Source organism: Anabrus simplex, chromosome 1 (assembly GCF_040414725.1).
Source record: "Anabrus simplex isolate iqAnaSimp1 chromosome 1, ASM4041472v1, whole genome shotgun sequence".
Taxonomy (NCBI): Eukaryota; Metazoa; Arthropoda; class Insecta; order Orthoptera; family Tettigoniidae; genus Anabrus; species Anabrus simplex.
In genome coordinates, this window is record NC_090265.1 from 1,181,989,368 (window position 1) to 1,182,003,780 (window position 14,413).

The 14,413-nt window shown below is 39.3% G+C and overlaps 1 protein-coding gene across 2 annotated transcripts in view; it reads right to left on the reverse strand.

The window, feature by feature from the left end:
* Positions 1-14,413, reverse strand: part of Tomosyn (syntaxin-binding protein tomosyn) — a 1,160,105-nt gene that overhangs the window by 424,500 nt on the left and 721,192 nt on the right. For both annotated transcript variants that reach the window (XM_067137527.2, XM_067137528.2), the window contains exon 5: positions 1,668-1,875. In XM_067137527.2, coding sequence (XP_066993628.2) covers positions 1,668-1,875 — 208 coding nt within the window. The remainder of the gene's footprint in view (positions 1-1,667; positions 1,876-14,413) is intronic.

The window sequence follows — 14,413 nt, forward strand, 5'->3', positions numbered from 1 at the left end:
GCTCCGCTAATTCAAACATTGCGCCAGTTGAAACTCCTCTACTGGAGGAAGCCTGAACTTTAACTACAGTGTTAATTCCCTAGTTTCTCAGAAGATGCCCCTACTTGTAAATTTTGAAGTGTTCTGAACTGTGTCGTTTTCGATGTATTTTTGTTTTGCCTGTAGTAAGAAGTGTGAACATTCTCTTCTAGATGGCATTACTGAAGGACTACAATTATGCACCCTAGTGAGAAGTGAAAGAACTGTGTTTTTGGAGAAATTTAGTATTTATAAGTTTGTTCCTTATTAAATTTCTTTCAGCTTGTGTTTAAGTTGGCAACGCTAACCCTTTCTTTCCGCCAGTTTTGAATTCGACCAATGAGTAATCTGTGTAATTAATTTTCCACCAATCCTGGTTTTCTTCTTCACTTCTGACATGTAATCTTTTGGTCGTCCAATAAAAGGCTTGTGGGCGGGTGTTCTCATTCCTGAAAGGTCTCGAATGTTCCGCGAGGGTATATAAACTGCTGATTTTCGGGTCTCTGCGCCACTTCAGTAACATCTATCAGTGTGTAAATTATGTAGCAGGGGGCGGGAAGCGCCTCTTTCTTCGGGCAGCAGTTCAACCATAAGGTAATGGCCCTTTCATAACTTCTTTCTTGCTAGCTCAGCAGTTTAACCCTCGGGGCGGGTTCGAAACTTTTATCATGTAACTTTCCTTTAAAATGTAAAAGACTCTTGATTTAAATTCTGCCTCTGTAACTACATATGGGGATAGAGAGTGCTTAACCCTCTCGAGCTCCCACTCATATTGCTTTGAGGTGAACTTATTTTCACAACCGTTTCTTCCCTTCTAATGTAATGTAAATCGTTTTCTCATATAAGTCACCTCTTTAGGATGGGATTAGCCCTTGCATTAACGGCCTAGTGCCAAGTAGGTTTTAAACAAAATGTTTTAGGAGTGCAGTTTCGCCTCCTCTCAAGTTGGTATTTTTGGAGGCCATGTAATTGTCCTGGTTCTTCACTGAATAGGCCTCAGTAGGTTGGGTATTTTTACCCCTGTGTTATTGTAATTGGAGGACAGCTTAAAGGTGGAGTTCGGTGTGGCCTTTGATAGGCTTGAATTTTAATAATAATAATGTTATTTGTTTTACGTCCCACTAACTACTTTTTAAGGTCTTCGGAGACGCCGGCTTGAATTTTGAGAGCGGGTTTGCTCTTTCTTAAAAGTTGAATTTGTGTGCCTCGAGGAGGCTTTATTAGGTAATTGGGAGCACGTGCTCCTGGGCATGATTGGGGTTTTCTGCCCCTTTGTCGAATCTTGTATTTGGGTAAAGTTGGGCTTACTGCTCAAGAATTGTTTGTCTGGCTCTCGGAGCCCAAATCCTGTAACACTGTAATTGAACATTCTCGATTTGTTGTTAGGCTACTGAGTACCTGTTATATTTGTTTTTTCTTGATCTTGAAAAGAAAAATATAACCTTGTTAAATTTTAAAATTAACTTTAATTTCGTAGATTGAGTCCTATTCATCCCAGCACCTTCTTTCACCTCTAACTACCACGGATAACTCCGTCACAATTATTATTATTATTATTATTATTATTATTATTATTATTATTATTATTATTATTATTATTATTATTATTCAATGTGAACAGAATGTCCTATCTATTGCTTTTAACTTACCATGTGGCTGAATAACGTTGATAGGTTTAGGCGATTGACGTACCGCCCACGTGCTGAGAGATCCATCGGCGTGACTACACATAAATTGTTTCCCTTCGTGGTGCCAACTTATAGATCTAAGTGCTTCAGACGACTGGAAGCGGAGTTCGGCTGCCCTCGTCTTCAGGTCCCATAGTACGATTTGTCCACACTCGTATCCGATCAGCAGCTACAAAAACAGAGCAAACACAATACCAAATAAATTTTATATTGCAAGTCTGTTCTTTAAGCGAGATTCCATTGTGGTAACACTAAAGGAACAAAAAGTATTGATTAAAGAAAGGTAACTGTTAACATATTTTATCTTTCATAATTAAGGAAATATGTCCAATACTGTATTTACTGTAACACATCGACGAAATTTCCGTAGGACCCTTCCTTGACAGAAGGGGGTCGATCCTTATTCATATTACGGTTGCTAAAAGGAAGGTATATACGAGAGTAAATTTTCAAAAACAGGAGTTTTATACTACAATTATGACTACATGTCCAAATATTAGTACTAAAAAAGTGATTATGGCAAGAAGACAATGACACTGTACAGGCGAACCAAGCCCGTCAGCTGATCGATTGAGGACGTCTATACGAATGTTATGAGTTGTACTTGTGAGTGTAAGACAGAGTGATTGAGAGCATTCTGTGGATAACTATGGCTGTTGAAAGATAGATCTCCATGTTTAAGTACATTGCATCTCTGTTCTCTAAATTTATCAGATCAGGATTTACATAAACAATTCTCATTTAGATACGAAGACCTCATAGTTTAGGTTAGGCATGATTATTTTCACGAGGTGAGTAATATAATTCAGGGAACGTAATGCTTCTCGTGGAATTTATTCATTGAATTGTTACCGTATAGCACATTCTTGTGGAAATATAATGTGTTGCGAATTTAAATAAATTCCCACAATGTCAAGAAACTGTGCACGCCAAGGCGAAAATCCAACCATACCAGTGTCTATACACCAATATTCTAATTTCCTTCGAATGAGTGCAGGAGACATTTATGGAGGACAAAAGTCCTAAGCAAAGATGTAACTACTGTATTACGAAGAATACAGAAGTATGTTTCAATCATTTACTCGAGCTGATGATGAGTTCTGCTTTTGTTTTTTCTTATTATATAGATTTATGGCGGTGCATTTTGTTGTTGACAGAGAACAAGCCTAAAAGTAAAACAGATGATCAGTAACCAACTGAACCTATATTTGTGTTGTTTTTTCTAGTGTTTTAACGTCCCATTAACACATAGAAGGTTTTCGGTGACATAAGGATGGGAAGGGACTATAATTAGGAAGGTATTGTCCATGGTCTTAATAGAGCATTTGCCTGGTGTGAAAATGGGAAACCATAGAATACATTAATTTGTGTTAATTATTGGGTTAGGTAATATTGAGAACGTGCGAAGTTAAAACAAAACCCAGTCTAAAATGTAGAACTAAATGCAGTATTAAATGATTTTCACACTATTATACATACACTTCAAGAATTTTAAATTAAACTATTAATGGAAGATAACAATAAGGTGTTACAAGCAATGCAACCTAATTTCTTAAAAGATAATGCCATAAGTTCCAAGTAAAGAAACCCACGAAGGCTGCACTGTAGTTAAGATCATCTAGAAGTATGGTAGGAAAACTATTATTATTATTATTATTATTATTATTATTATTATTATTATTATTATTATTAGTCGTATCCACATTTCTATTAATGCACAATAATTATTATGATTTGTTGGGTACATGGACGAGTAAAACAATAATTAGGCTTTGACCACTCTGATCACATTTTAAGCCTGTTTCTCGTAAAACTGTATAGGCCTAACTTACGAGATATCGTACGATTACAGGTGTTAATGATCTCACCTGTTATATTAATACATCATTTATTAACTACAAGGCATAGATGTATCATGTGTCGGACGGGTCGGACGGAGGGAACTGTTTGCCTCTTTGCGTGACGTCATCGGCCTATACATCACGAAGGCAGTGATAATAACATGAAAATACGGCTTACCCAGTATTTAGTCTACAACTCTATGCTCCTATTGTGGGCACCATATAGCCACTTGAAACCTTATTCAGCTATGCCAAGACGTCGTGCGCACCACGAAGAAAATCCAACCATACAAGTGACTATACACTAATATTCTCAATTCCTTGTGGAGATATAACGTGTTGTGAATTTAAATAAATTCCCTCTATGCCAAGAAGTTGTGCGCGCCAAGACGAAAAATCCAACCATATCAGTGTCTAGGGCAGGACACTTGTAACTGTTTTCACCCTGTGGGCAGAATAACACTCACGATATCTCCTGCCTGTCGTAAGAGGCGACTAATAGGGGCCCCAGGGGCTCTGAACATGGAAGCGTAGGTTGGTGACCACGGGGCCCAAAGCGGAGTCCTGGCATTGTTTCCACTTACTTGTGCCAAGTTCCTCAATTTCATCTATCCTATCCGACGTCCATTGGTCAACTCTTGTTCTTTTTCCGACCCCGACGGTATTAGAGCATTCGAGGCCTAGGAAATCTTTCATTTTCATGCTTTTCATGGGCCCTTGTCGTTCTCTGACCGACAGCTTCATTTTTCGAAGTGTCGGATGCCTTCCATTTTTTCTCTCTAATTAGTGTTATATTGAGGATGGTTGCTTAGTTGTACTTACTCTTAAAACAATAATTACTACCATCACCGTAACTGTTAAAACTGCACTATATGTGTCCAATCAATAGCCAGTCAGTTGCCTATTAAAGGACCAGTCAGCTTCTCAGTGCCTGGTTTATCTCCGTGTGAAAATCAACTTGTAGTCGTCGCGACAGCTGACTGGTGACAAGGTAAGGGAAATCTTCATAACAAAAACAAAAACAAAAACAAAAACATAAAAATAAAACACCTCAGATCTTCGTGACTCCTCTCGGGGTTGGACGGAGATATTTTATAGGTTTTAAATTGATTGTATATTACTATTATGTAACTGTTAGGATAAGAGCGTTAGGTATCTATCCCATAAATTATGTAGGGAATTTATGTGAGTTTTAACTAATCATGGGCAAGTGTAGGTACGCCTTACACAATTCCGCCATATGAGGGTTAATGTAATGTAAGGAGGAGGTTTCAGTGATGTACCCTCGATGTCGTCCTCTCTTTTTTCTTACTACAACTAAGTTTTTCCAAAATTTAAAACCTTGACCGTTTCGTATTCTAGCCTTCTTTCTCCTAACCGCAGTATAGTATGGGCTATTCCCCTGATTACATTTGGCGCTTGTACATTGTACAAAGAAAAGAACATGCATTCAGCTAGGTAAAGGCAACAAAAACGCAACAAAAATGCGAAGTTGGTAATGTGGGATTTTGAACACAAAAATTATCGTTCACTGTATCACAGATCACTTCCCTGTATAGCCACCTCAGGCCCTGAGGCATGCTTGAAATCGACGAGGGCAGAATATCCCACTCCTGGATAGCAGCTGCAGTCAGTTGCTGAATGTGAGCAGGAAGATGCTCTCTTCAGTTCATCCCATGCATGCTCAACAGAGTTCATATCCGCAGAATATGCCGGCCACACCATACCATGTGTCTCAAGGAACTGACTGATCACTGGCTCGATGGGCACGAGCATTATCTTCGGAAGGAATGTAAGTCCCCGGTCCACAGTGGCAGAAACTCGCGTAACTACAGGTTGAATGATGTTGTATCTGTATACCAGACCAATTATATTACCCTTAATAGGAATTACACGCGTACATCGACCAAATATGATCCCACACCAAGATATGACGGAACCCCTCTTCTGCTAAAGGCGCTTACGTGTATTCAGCCTGAAGAAGATCCGATGAGAAATGGAGCGAGTCCTCCATCTTCGAGCGTTGTATGTTCTATTCAGTCATATTTTGTTAAATTTGGCTAAGCCTTCCACCATGGAGGGTTAAAGTAAATTAATTCCGCTTCGTGTTGGTCATGTCATTAAATTGAGGACACAAAAATCTTTTTTTTTTCCTCTCCCATGCTCGCAAAGTAAGCTGATATGTCACATGATGACATATCAGACAATGGCTGCACTACGGAGGATTGATATCAAGGAGACCTATAAAGCTCCTCCTAAACCACACCGTAGGGCAACTCAGATGAGACAAAACTTCAAGTATGTATGGATGAATGTATTGCACCCTTCATTTTAAGTGCAGTATGTATGTCCAACCCTTATCCCGTCCAGATATGAAGTGAGATGAATTTTCGTAGCGAGTTTTTACGACCGAATACCTTTTCTGACGTAAACCTCATCAGAGGAGTTAACGAGATGAAATGAATGACGTGATATACGACAGTAGAAAGGGAGAGGGTGAAACCCGTTGCCGGCACATAGGCTACTCTTGTCGAATAACACCGAGGGGCGTGCTCAAGGCTTAACGTCCCCATCCGATTGACGAATCACCATCAACAGCGTCATACGCTCTCACTCCACATGAACACTGTGGAGAGGATTGGAACTGAATCCAGGCTTTTGGCACGCAAACTAGGGATTAGAAATTGTGTACCACCACCCCTCCTATCCTGCTGGCCAACATCCTGATGGTGAAAATATTTTCGACCAATGGGATTCGAACTGGCCAACCACGGTGTCAGACCATACAGACTTGAAACCTGAACGACCATGACCAAACTAAGTGTAAAGCAGAATATGGGTCCAACTGATCTATCGGCTTCCTAGACATCATCATAAGATATAACAACCAAAATTAATACATTCGGGATTTATGGAAAGCTCAGTACGAATGAAACCCTGATTCACAATTCAAATCACCCAAAATAACACACGCACTCAGCACTTTGATTCAATCTTACATAAACATTACACCATTTTCCATACAAAATTATAGTGTAAAATTAAGTTGTCGATGGATACAACCCACACCCATTAATAGCATCGTACACAAAACAAAGAGCAATGACACATGCATCACACTAACATACAGTGGCTCAAATAAGTATTGGTCTGTCGAGATATGCTACATATGAGGACGAGGAATCTAAGGGAATGATGATAAAACTGACATACACAAGATGATAAATAATCAAGGATTCTAGTATAACATGTACATTGTAAGAGAAACATAATTCTTCGATGTCCATATAACTAAAAACCATAACTTAAAACAATCATTTTCACTTGCCACCAAAAAAGTGTTGGTCTGGATTAACATAACGCAGTTTCTTGATCTTTCGTGAACGTTTCAGTACTTGGTAGTTCCTCCTTTCCTCTTTATAATATCATCTAACCTATTTGGCATCGATCGTACCTAGGTTTCCGTAATTTTCTTTGGTATGTTATTCCACTCGCTGAGTAAGGCTTCTTTCAGGTCAGCTTTGTTTGATATTGCATGCCTTCTCACGTTTTGCTCCGAATAGCGCCACAAATTCTCGATGGGTTTGATGTCGGGAGACTGTGGTGGAGTTTCCATACAACGCGGTGTATTATATAACAGCCATAGATTCGTGTTCAGGGCTCTGTGTTTGGGGTCGTTATCTTGCGTAAACGTATACGTAGAGTCCCATTTTTTGTACACTTGATGAAAGATGTGTCTTGAGGATGTTAATATATGCTTTGTGATACATAATCCCTTCAATAAAGGCTTATTCACCTACACTATTCGCACTCATGCAACCCCACACCACTAGGGAACCCACTCCATGTTTCACAGTAGATGTCAGGTTCTTCTCTTCAAGTTCAGAATTCGTCCTCCTCCACACAGTGACTTGTCTGTCTGATCTGAAGAGGGTAAATTTACTCTCATCAGTAAAAACGACTGTCTTCCAATGCTTATAGCTGTCATGTCTGTGCTCTTTAGCGTACGCCAGTCTCTTCTTCCTATTAGCCTTACTGACGTACGGCTTTCTACGGGCTGTTCTTCCCGCATATCCTCTTTCGCGTAGTACATTTCGGATGGTTTTAGATGGCACTTGCACTCCTATATCTTTTTGTAACGCAACTGCTATCTTCGGCGCAATTAGCTGAGGATTTTGGGCCACTTAAAGCACAATTTGCCGCTTGTCTTGTACTGATAACTTTGACGGACGGCCACTTCTTGGTCTATTTTCTATTGTCTTTGTTCTTTTGTACCTGTACACAATATTTTTAACAGTTGTAACAGCTCTTCCAATGATTTCACTTATGTCCTTGAAAGATTTACCTTTTTGAAATAGTTGCACTACAATCCTTTCTTCCACGTTTGTTTCTTTCATTTCCCTTCCCATTGTTAACTGAACACGGAAACTGTGCTGAATATTACCTTCCAATGCGTCAGCACAGACACGATGAGCCAGAGTTGCGGCAGACAGCACGATGTCACGATGATATTGTGTACTAGACCAATATTTATTTGGCGCGTAATGACGCACGCCGTTGTATTACTGGTCTGTCTGCAAACAGCGTGAATCTTCTTCGCTCCATATTTAACCTACTGATGTACTTGACTGTCCTAAATATCTACATACGTGTAATTCAATTATATGCACCATTATTTGTACCATACAGTTCCGTTCATACCACGACTATGGGCAGACCAATACTTTTTTGAGCCACTGTATTTTAATAGACACAGGACCTTGCCCACGAACACGGAAAACTGGAATTCAAGGCAACATTCAGAACCAAAAACATAATACAGTCCAGTATCTAGAATACTGGCATAGATACAGTACATGGAGTTCACAAACTAAAATACTACGAATGACCAAATTTACACCAGGAAACGTTGTGCTATTTTACGGTCAAATTTTTCACATGTGCTAGTGATTTTCCGATGTGTGATACGTGGATCCAGCTAGCTGGTAAAATGCATTATATGAGTTGATTAAAAAACTCGTCTAACTTACGCAAGTACAATACACAGTAAACAACATCCAGAATAAACATTCACTTCCAGCTGTGAACTTGTATCCAGGAGATAGTGTGTTCGAACCCCACTGTCGGCAGCCCTGAAGATGGTTTTCCGTGGTTTCCAATTTTTACACCAGGCAAATGTTGGGGCTGTTCCTTAATTAAGACCCTGGCCGCTTTCTTCCCACTCCTAGGCCTTTCCTATTCCATCGTCGAGGTAAGACATATCTGTGTCGGTGCGACGTAATAGACTATAGAGTTGACTAACGTGTGTCTGCTTCCAAACACTGAGCCGGCGCAATCAACTGTCCCGATGCTTCGACACGACAACGCTTCACTGTTCCGAAGCAGTGAGATTGCTTCGTGTGTCGTGTCGCATGAACAAAACCAACAGTTCTTCTGTACGTGTCAGCTACATCGATGTTTCGAAACAGTGACGGTGCTTTATCGTCTCGCCTTAATAGAAATATTCCGCGTGGCATTGCGCTGAAGATGAGCTGACACTCGTTAATAGACGCTTCATATTCTGAACCGCAATTTAGGTCACTAAAATAATAATATACTCCGCAATGTAAGATCTTAGTTTTACACAGGTAAAGGACATTGTATTCAAAGCAGGGTCATACTATAACAGAAAGACTCTCCCGTTTATCAAGTGAAAACTGTTCGACAAATTTTTAAAAACTTCAATTTGAAGTAAATTTTTAAACTGGATTAGGTCAAGTTGTCACTTTACATACAATACCAAACTTGGACTCTTCTTAGATCAACACCTCCTAGATAATAAGGCCTAACAACAGCGTAGTGACGTCACGCTACGGAGGCGATGGCAATGCAGAGAAACGCGGAACATAGTTAAACACAGACATGAATTTAATACTTTTTGCCAATGGAATAATTTATTTACTAACAAATAGCGTTTCAAATTTGAAGGATATTGAATTATACTGTCGTTATTACCGTATTTTAGTGACTCTGCCATTAAAGATAAACAGCAGACAGTTGTAAAACACGACAGCATTTTGCAATGTTAACTCACTTAGGCCGAATTGCTAACATCACAACAGAATGTTACAAACATATTTCAATTTAAATAGGTATTACGTGATCTTAAAAGAAAACTAGCACGTATAATATTAGCATAGGCCTAACATCTAAGCTGATGTAGCATCACTGGCAGTATTTGCACATGAGCCTACAATGTTTCCTCTCCTGAAGTTCATGTATGGTTTAATGAGAATTTCACCTACCATCGATGTTACTAATTTGTAATTCTATTTGAAACCTTTATGTATTCCAGAAAGTATGTAAGTTTCTAACCTAATATTGGACTACCATTCGGACTGGAGCCTACTCTTTTAAAAGTATTGACATATTGTGGCAACATTAAATTGCTACTGCCTCATAAATTTGTAAAAATCGCACGACGCAACAGCCCTGAAAGGCTTGGCCTTGATCCTGCTCAGCCCGAAGGCTTGCAGATTACGAGGTGTCTTGGGTTCCGCATGACGAATCCTTTTAGCCGTTATTCTTGGCTTTCTAGACCTGGGCCGCTATCTCACCGTCAGATAGCTCGCAAATGTAAACACGCAGGCTGAGTGGACCTCAAACCAGCCCTCAGATCTAGGTAAAAATCCCTGACTTGGCCTGGAATCAAACCGGGGCCTCCGGGTAAGAGGCAGGTATTATATCCCCTCACCACGGGGTCGGCCATAAATTTGTAAACATGAGGAGATATCAGACAGAAGGTTGAACAAATAACAAGAAAATCATGCACATACTCCTTTATGAACTAAGAAATGTTTTAACTATGGCTATTAAATTAACTGTGGGGACATCATCCTCGGTGTCCAATTCACCAACTAGGACTAGAATTAACTTATTTATTGAATCTTTCTACACATTGTTACACTCATTCCTTGTGATGCAGCTATGATGTTTTGTAACTAAAGAATATACCGCATTTATATTAGTAATTTTGTCCACATATACATTAGAAATATTTTTACTTTAATAAAACCCGTTTAGAATAAAGGCCATGTCTTATAAGATGATTACATATGCCATGCAGTATGGTTGCCTTGATGTATCGACGTACAGAAAAATTACTTACGTTCCCTTCATCACAGTACAACCACCATCAGGTAACAACGCGTTTATTGTACTTTTCAGCTGTGTTGAAATTCTGTGTATGAGATATGTACTATCTTCAATGGCTCTGTTTATTGCTCCCTTCTATTCTACATTTTTGCCTGGTTCTTTTAACTACTCCTCTTCCAAGACCATGATTGTCAGAGACAGCAGTGGCTTATATCTTTTCCAACTGCCCATCATATTTATAGTCACATTCTGGCAGGATCAGTACCAGTTACTTCCCATAAAATATCACCGACTTTGAAATGTCTGTGGCATACCTGTAAAATAATGTATCACCGTGAGCGAAATTCGTGCATTTACAGAGTGAATCGGCCTACACCAGCAGCTCCTGTAGGTGGTATGTTTTAATGCGTATAATAATAATAATAATAATAATAATAATAATAATAATAATAATAATAATAATAATAATAATAATAATAATAATAATAATAATACCGTTGAAGTAATGTATCCCATGATTGTGATCTAACATAACCTTATATCATTGAAGAGTAAATATGCCTACATATCACCAGCTGTTGCGTGTAGTTAAATACGTCAAAGGCCTATACTCATTATGATTGTGTGAGAATGTAATAATAATAGTTACTCACCATTGAGTTATTAGTAAATCTGTAGTCTTGTCTTGGAATTGCACGTAAACATATCTGCCGCATAACCTCGTCTTTCGTAAACTTAATGCATGCACTTCTTATCACTGCCGGAATTCTCCTTAAAGTTGAGTACGCAACACATCAGTACCATTACGTACAACGGTATTAACAATTGGCACCATTAAACGAATTAAAACTCTTCTAATTTCAGCGTTACATGGCCAAACTCATTGCTGTGTTATTACTGAAAAGGTTCAAGCTTGCCTCCCGATTTTGACGTCACAGTATATTCCCAGAACAGTTGTGAGGCCTTATATATCTAGGAGGTGTTGCTTAGATTTAATTTCTCATTTTATAATAATTAAAATGAATTCATTTAGTTTATTAACTCTGTTACTATGCTTTCGTAACTAGTTTAGGATGTTTGTTAATGTACGTAACATTCCCATTTCCGATTCTTCTTGGATTTCATTACACATTTTATAATTATTCAAGTTAGTTACTGCTTTAGTGCGCTTTTAACTGTAAAACTGATCCCTTTAGTATCATTCTAAGCGCTTAGTGAATAAGCAAACGCAGTTTATTACTGGGCCTATATATAGGTACTTATTACACTGTACATATCTATTTATCATATTTTATTTTGTAGATTTGCTCGTTCAATATTTCATGGACCTCATATTTTATCATTATCAAAACATCGAACAGTTTATTCAGTAAACTGAAGTTACTATAGCTATGAAGCGTGGTTCATGTTTCACCACGCCATCGCGAAACACTACTTCTCTTGTAGTCCGAGACGGACGTGTGCCGTCCGTCAACACACTGCTTCACTGTGGCATCGCGAGACACTGTCCAGGTACTGCGTATAGGGACTTCGAAGCAATTCGCTGTGCCGTATCGAACGTTTCGAAATAGTCATCAGTGTCACTTCGCTCATCTATAGACGTAAAGCAAATTGTAAAAATAAAAATACATGTTGTAAACTCCTCTGAAACAATGACGTAATCACTGAACTTGATCCTGATAAGATATGAGTGATTCGTAAAAGGGATGAAACTTGATCACGAGTATCACTGAACAATATTGGTGTCGAACAATTATATATAATTTGTTATCGTGTATTTACACGAATTAAAGTTATGTTCTGTGTTATCTATCTGGTCAGCCAATGTAAAGAAAATATGAAGTTCTGATTCACTATTAATTGTAAGTTAGCCAGTACCGTGGTGTAGTGGCAGCGTGCTTGCCTCATACCTGGAGACCCCGGGGGGTTTTATTTCATTGTAACATAATATTCTATCCAGTCTGTCAAACACAAAATTTCAATATACAATATAACACTATAACATCATGTAAAAAAATACACACTATTACACAAAGAATGACATGTTCATATTATCACCAATCTCTCTATCACTGGCAAGGTTACTTAACGTAAACAATACTGTACATATATACGCATGATTTAAGTGATTTGATAGAATCTGAGGGTGTTCTTGTAGAACGAAACATGTAATTATTTGTATAATAATGTGTATTTTTTTTACAGGATGTGAATAGGGTTATAATGTATATTGACATTGTGTGTTCGACATAATGGAAATATTTTATGTTACACTAGCTAATGTACCGTGCTTCGCTACGGAATTCTCAGAAAGGCTGTCTTCGTGGTTTTCCCAACTGAAGTCAACATACAACCTGTGTCTGAAAAGTTCGGTGAATGGTCTCATGAAATAAAAAAACAACGTAAGTTACACACAAAACTCCTTTACTGGCCTTCAAAGAAATCTCCGTTAGCTACAACACACTTTTGACTGTAAAGCTGCTGGAAGCTGGCAGCAAACGCTTCTTTTGGAATCTCCCGGAGAACCCTTGTCACGCGTTGTTCGATACCTGCTACACTGTAGAACCGGTGGCCTTTCAGGGCCAATTTAAGACGGATGAACAAAAAAATCTGCCGGCGCCAAGTCCGGAGAATATGGAGGGTGTAGAAGAACAGTCACCAGTGAACACCTTCCTTTCGATCTCGAAAGCGTTTAAACCAGTCAAAAACGCACTTTTCACTCACTGCTTGAGCGTAGTAAACTTGCACTAACATTGCTTGTGTTTCCGTTGCCGTTTTGCCAAGGTGGAAGCAAAACTTCATGTTAACAAGTTGCTCCGTTTTGCACTCCATTGTGCAATGACATGAGTCCTCACACTGACTCCGTGCGATGTGTTGCAGCATTCGACTCCGTTTAACTGTGTTGAGTTGACCGATAGGGGGGGGGGGGGGCACTTGGCGTCATGTCTCGCAACGCGTATGCGCGAGCGCGTCGTCCGAACTAGCACGGAGTACAAACTAGGAGACCATTCACCGAACTTTTCCGACACAGGTTGTAGATCATTACAATGACGTCAGTAAGAATGTCGCGATTAAAAATAATGTTGTCATATAAAATACTCGATCAAATGAAAAACCGCACATTTTCTCACTTTCAACGAACAGTACTACGCTTCCGATTTAACAGTCCAAAGACCGAGCTGGATAGCTGCAGTCGCTTAAGTGCGGCCAGTATCCAGTATTCTGGAGATAGTAGGTTCGAACGCCACTGTCGGCAGCCCTGAAAATGGTTTTCCGTGGTTTCCCATTTTCACACCAGGCAAGTGCTGGGGCTGTACCTTAATTAAGGCCACGGTCGTTTCCTTCCCACTCCTAGCCCTTTCCTGTCCCATCGTCGCCATAAGACCTATCTGTGTCGGTGCGACGTAAAGCAACTAGCAAAGAAAAAAAAACAGTACAAAGGTCTAGAGCTAGAATGACCTGGCCGCAGACAGCCGCCAATACTTCTCTGGCATTATTCCGTTAAATATGCACACTGCTAATTCTAATCAGTGCCTCAGAGTAGGGACTGAATAGCTGGAATGCTATGATGAACCAGTGTGTTACGTACCGGAAGTATCAGAAAATTTATAAACCAGAGGAAAGGAATGACATGCTACAGAAGAAATAGATATAACTCCCCAGCTACTTCCCGACAATATTTAGGCAGACTTTTATACTCAGTACGCAGCAGTAATCCCATCTATTTGAGAT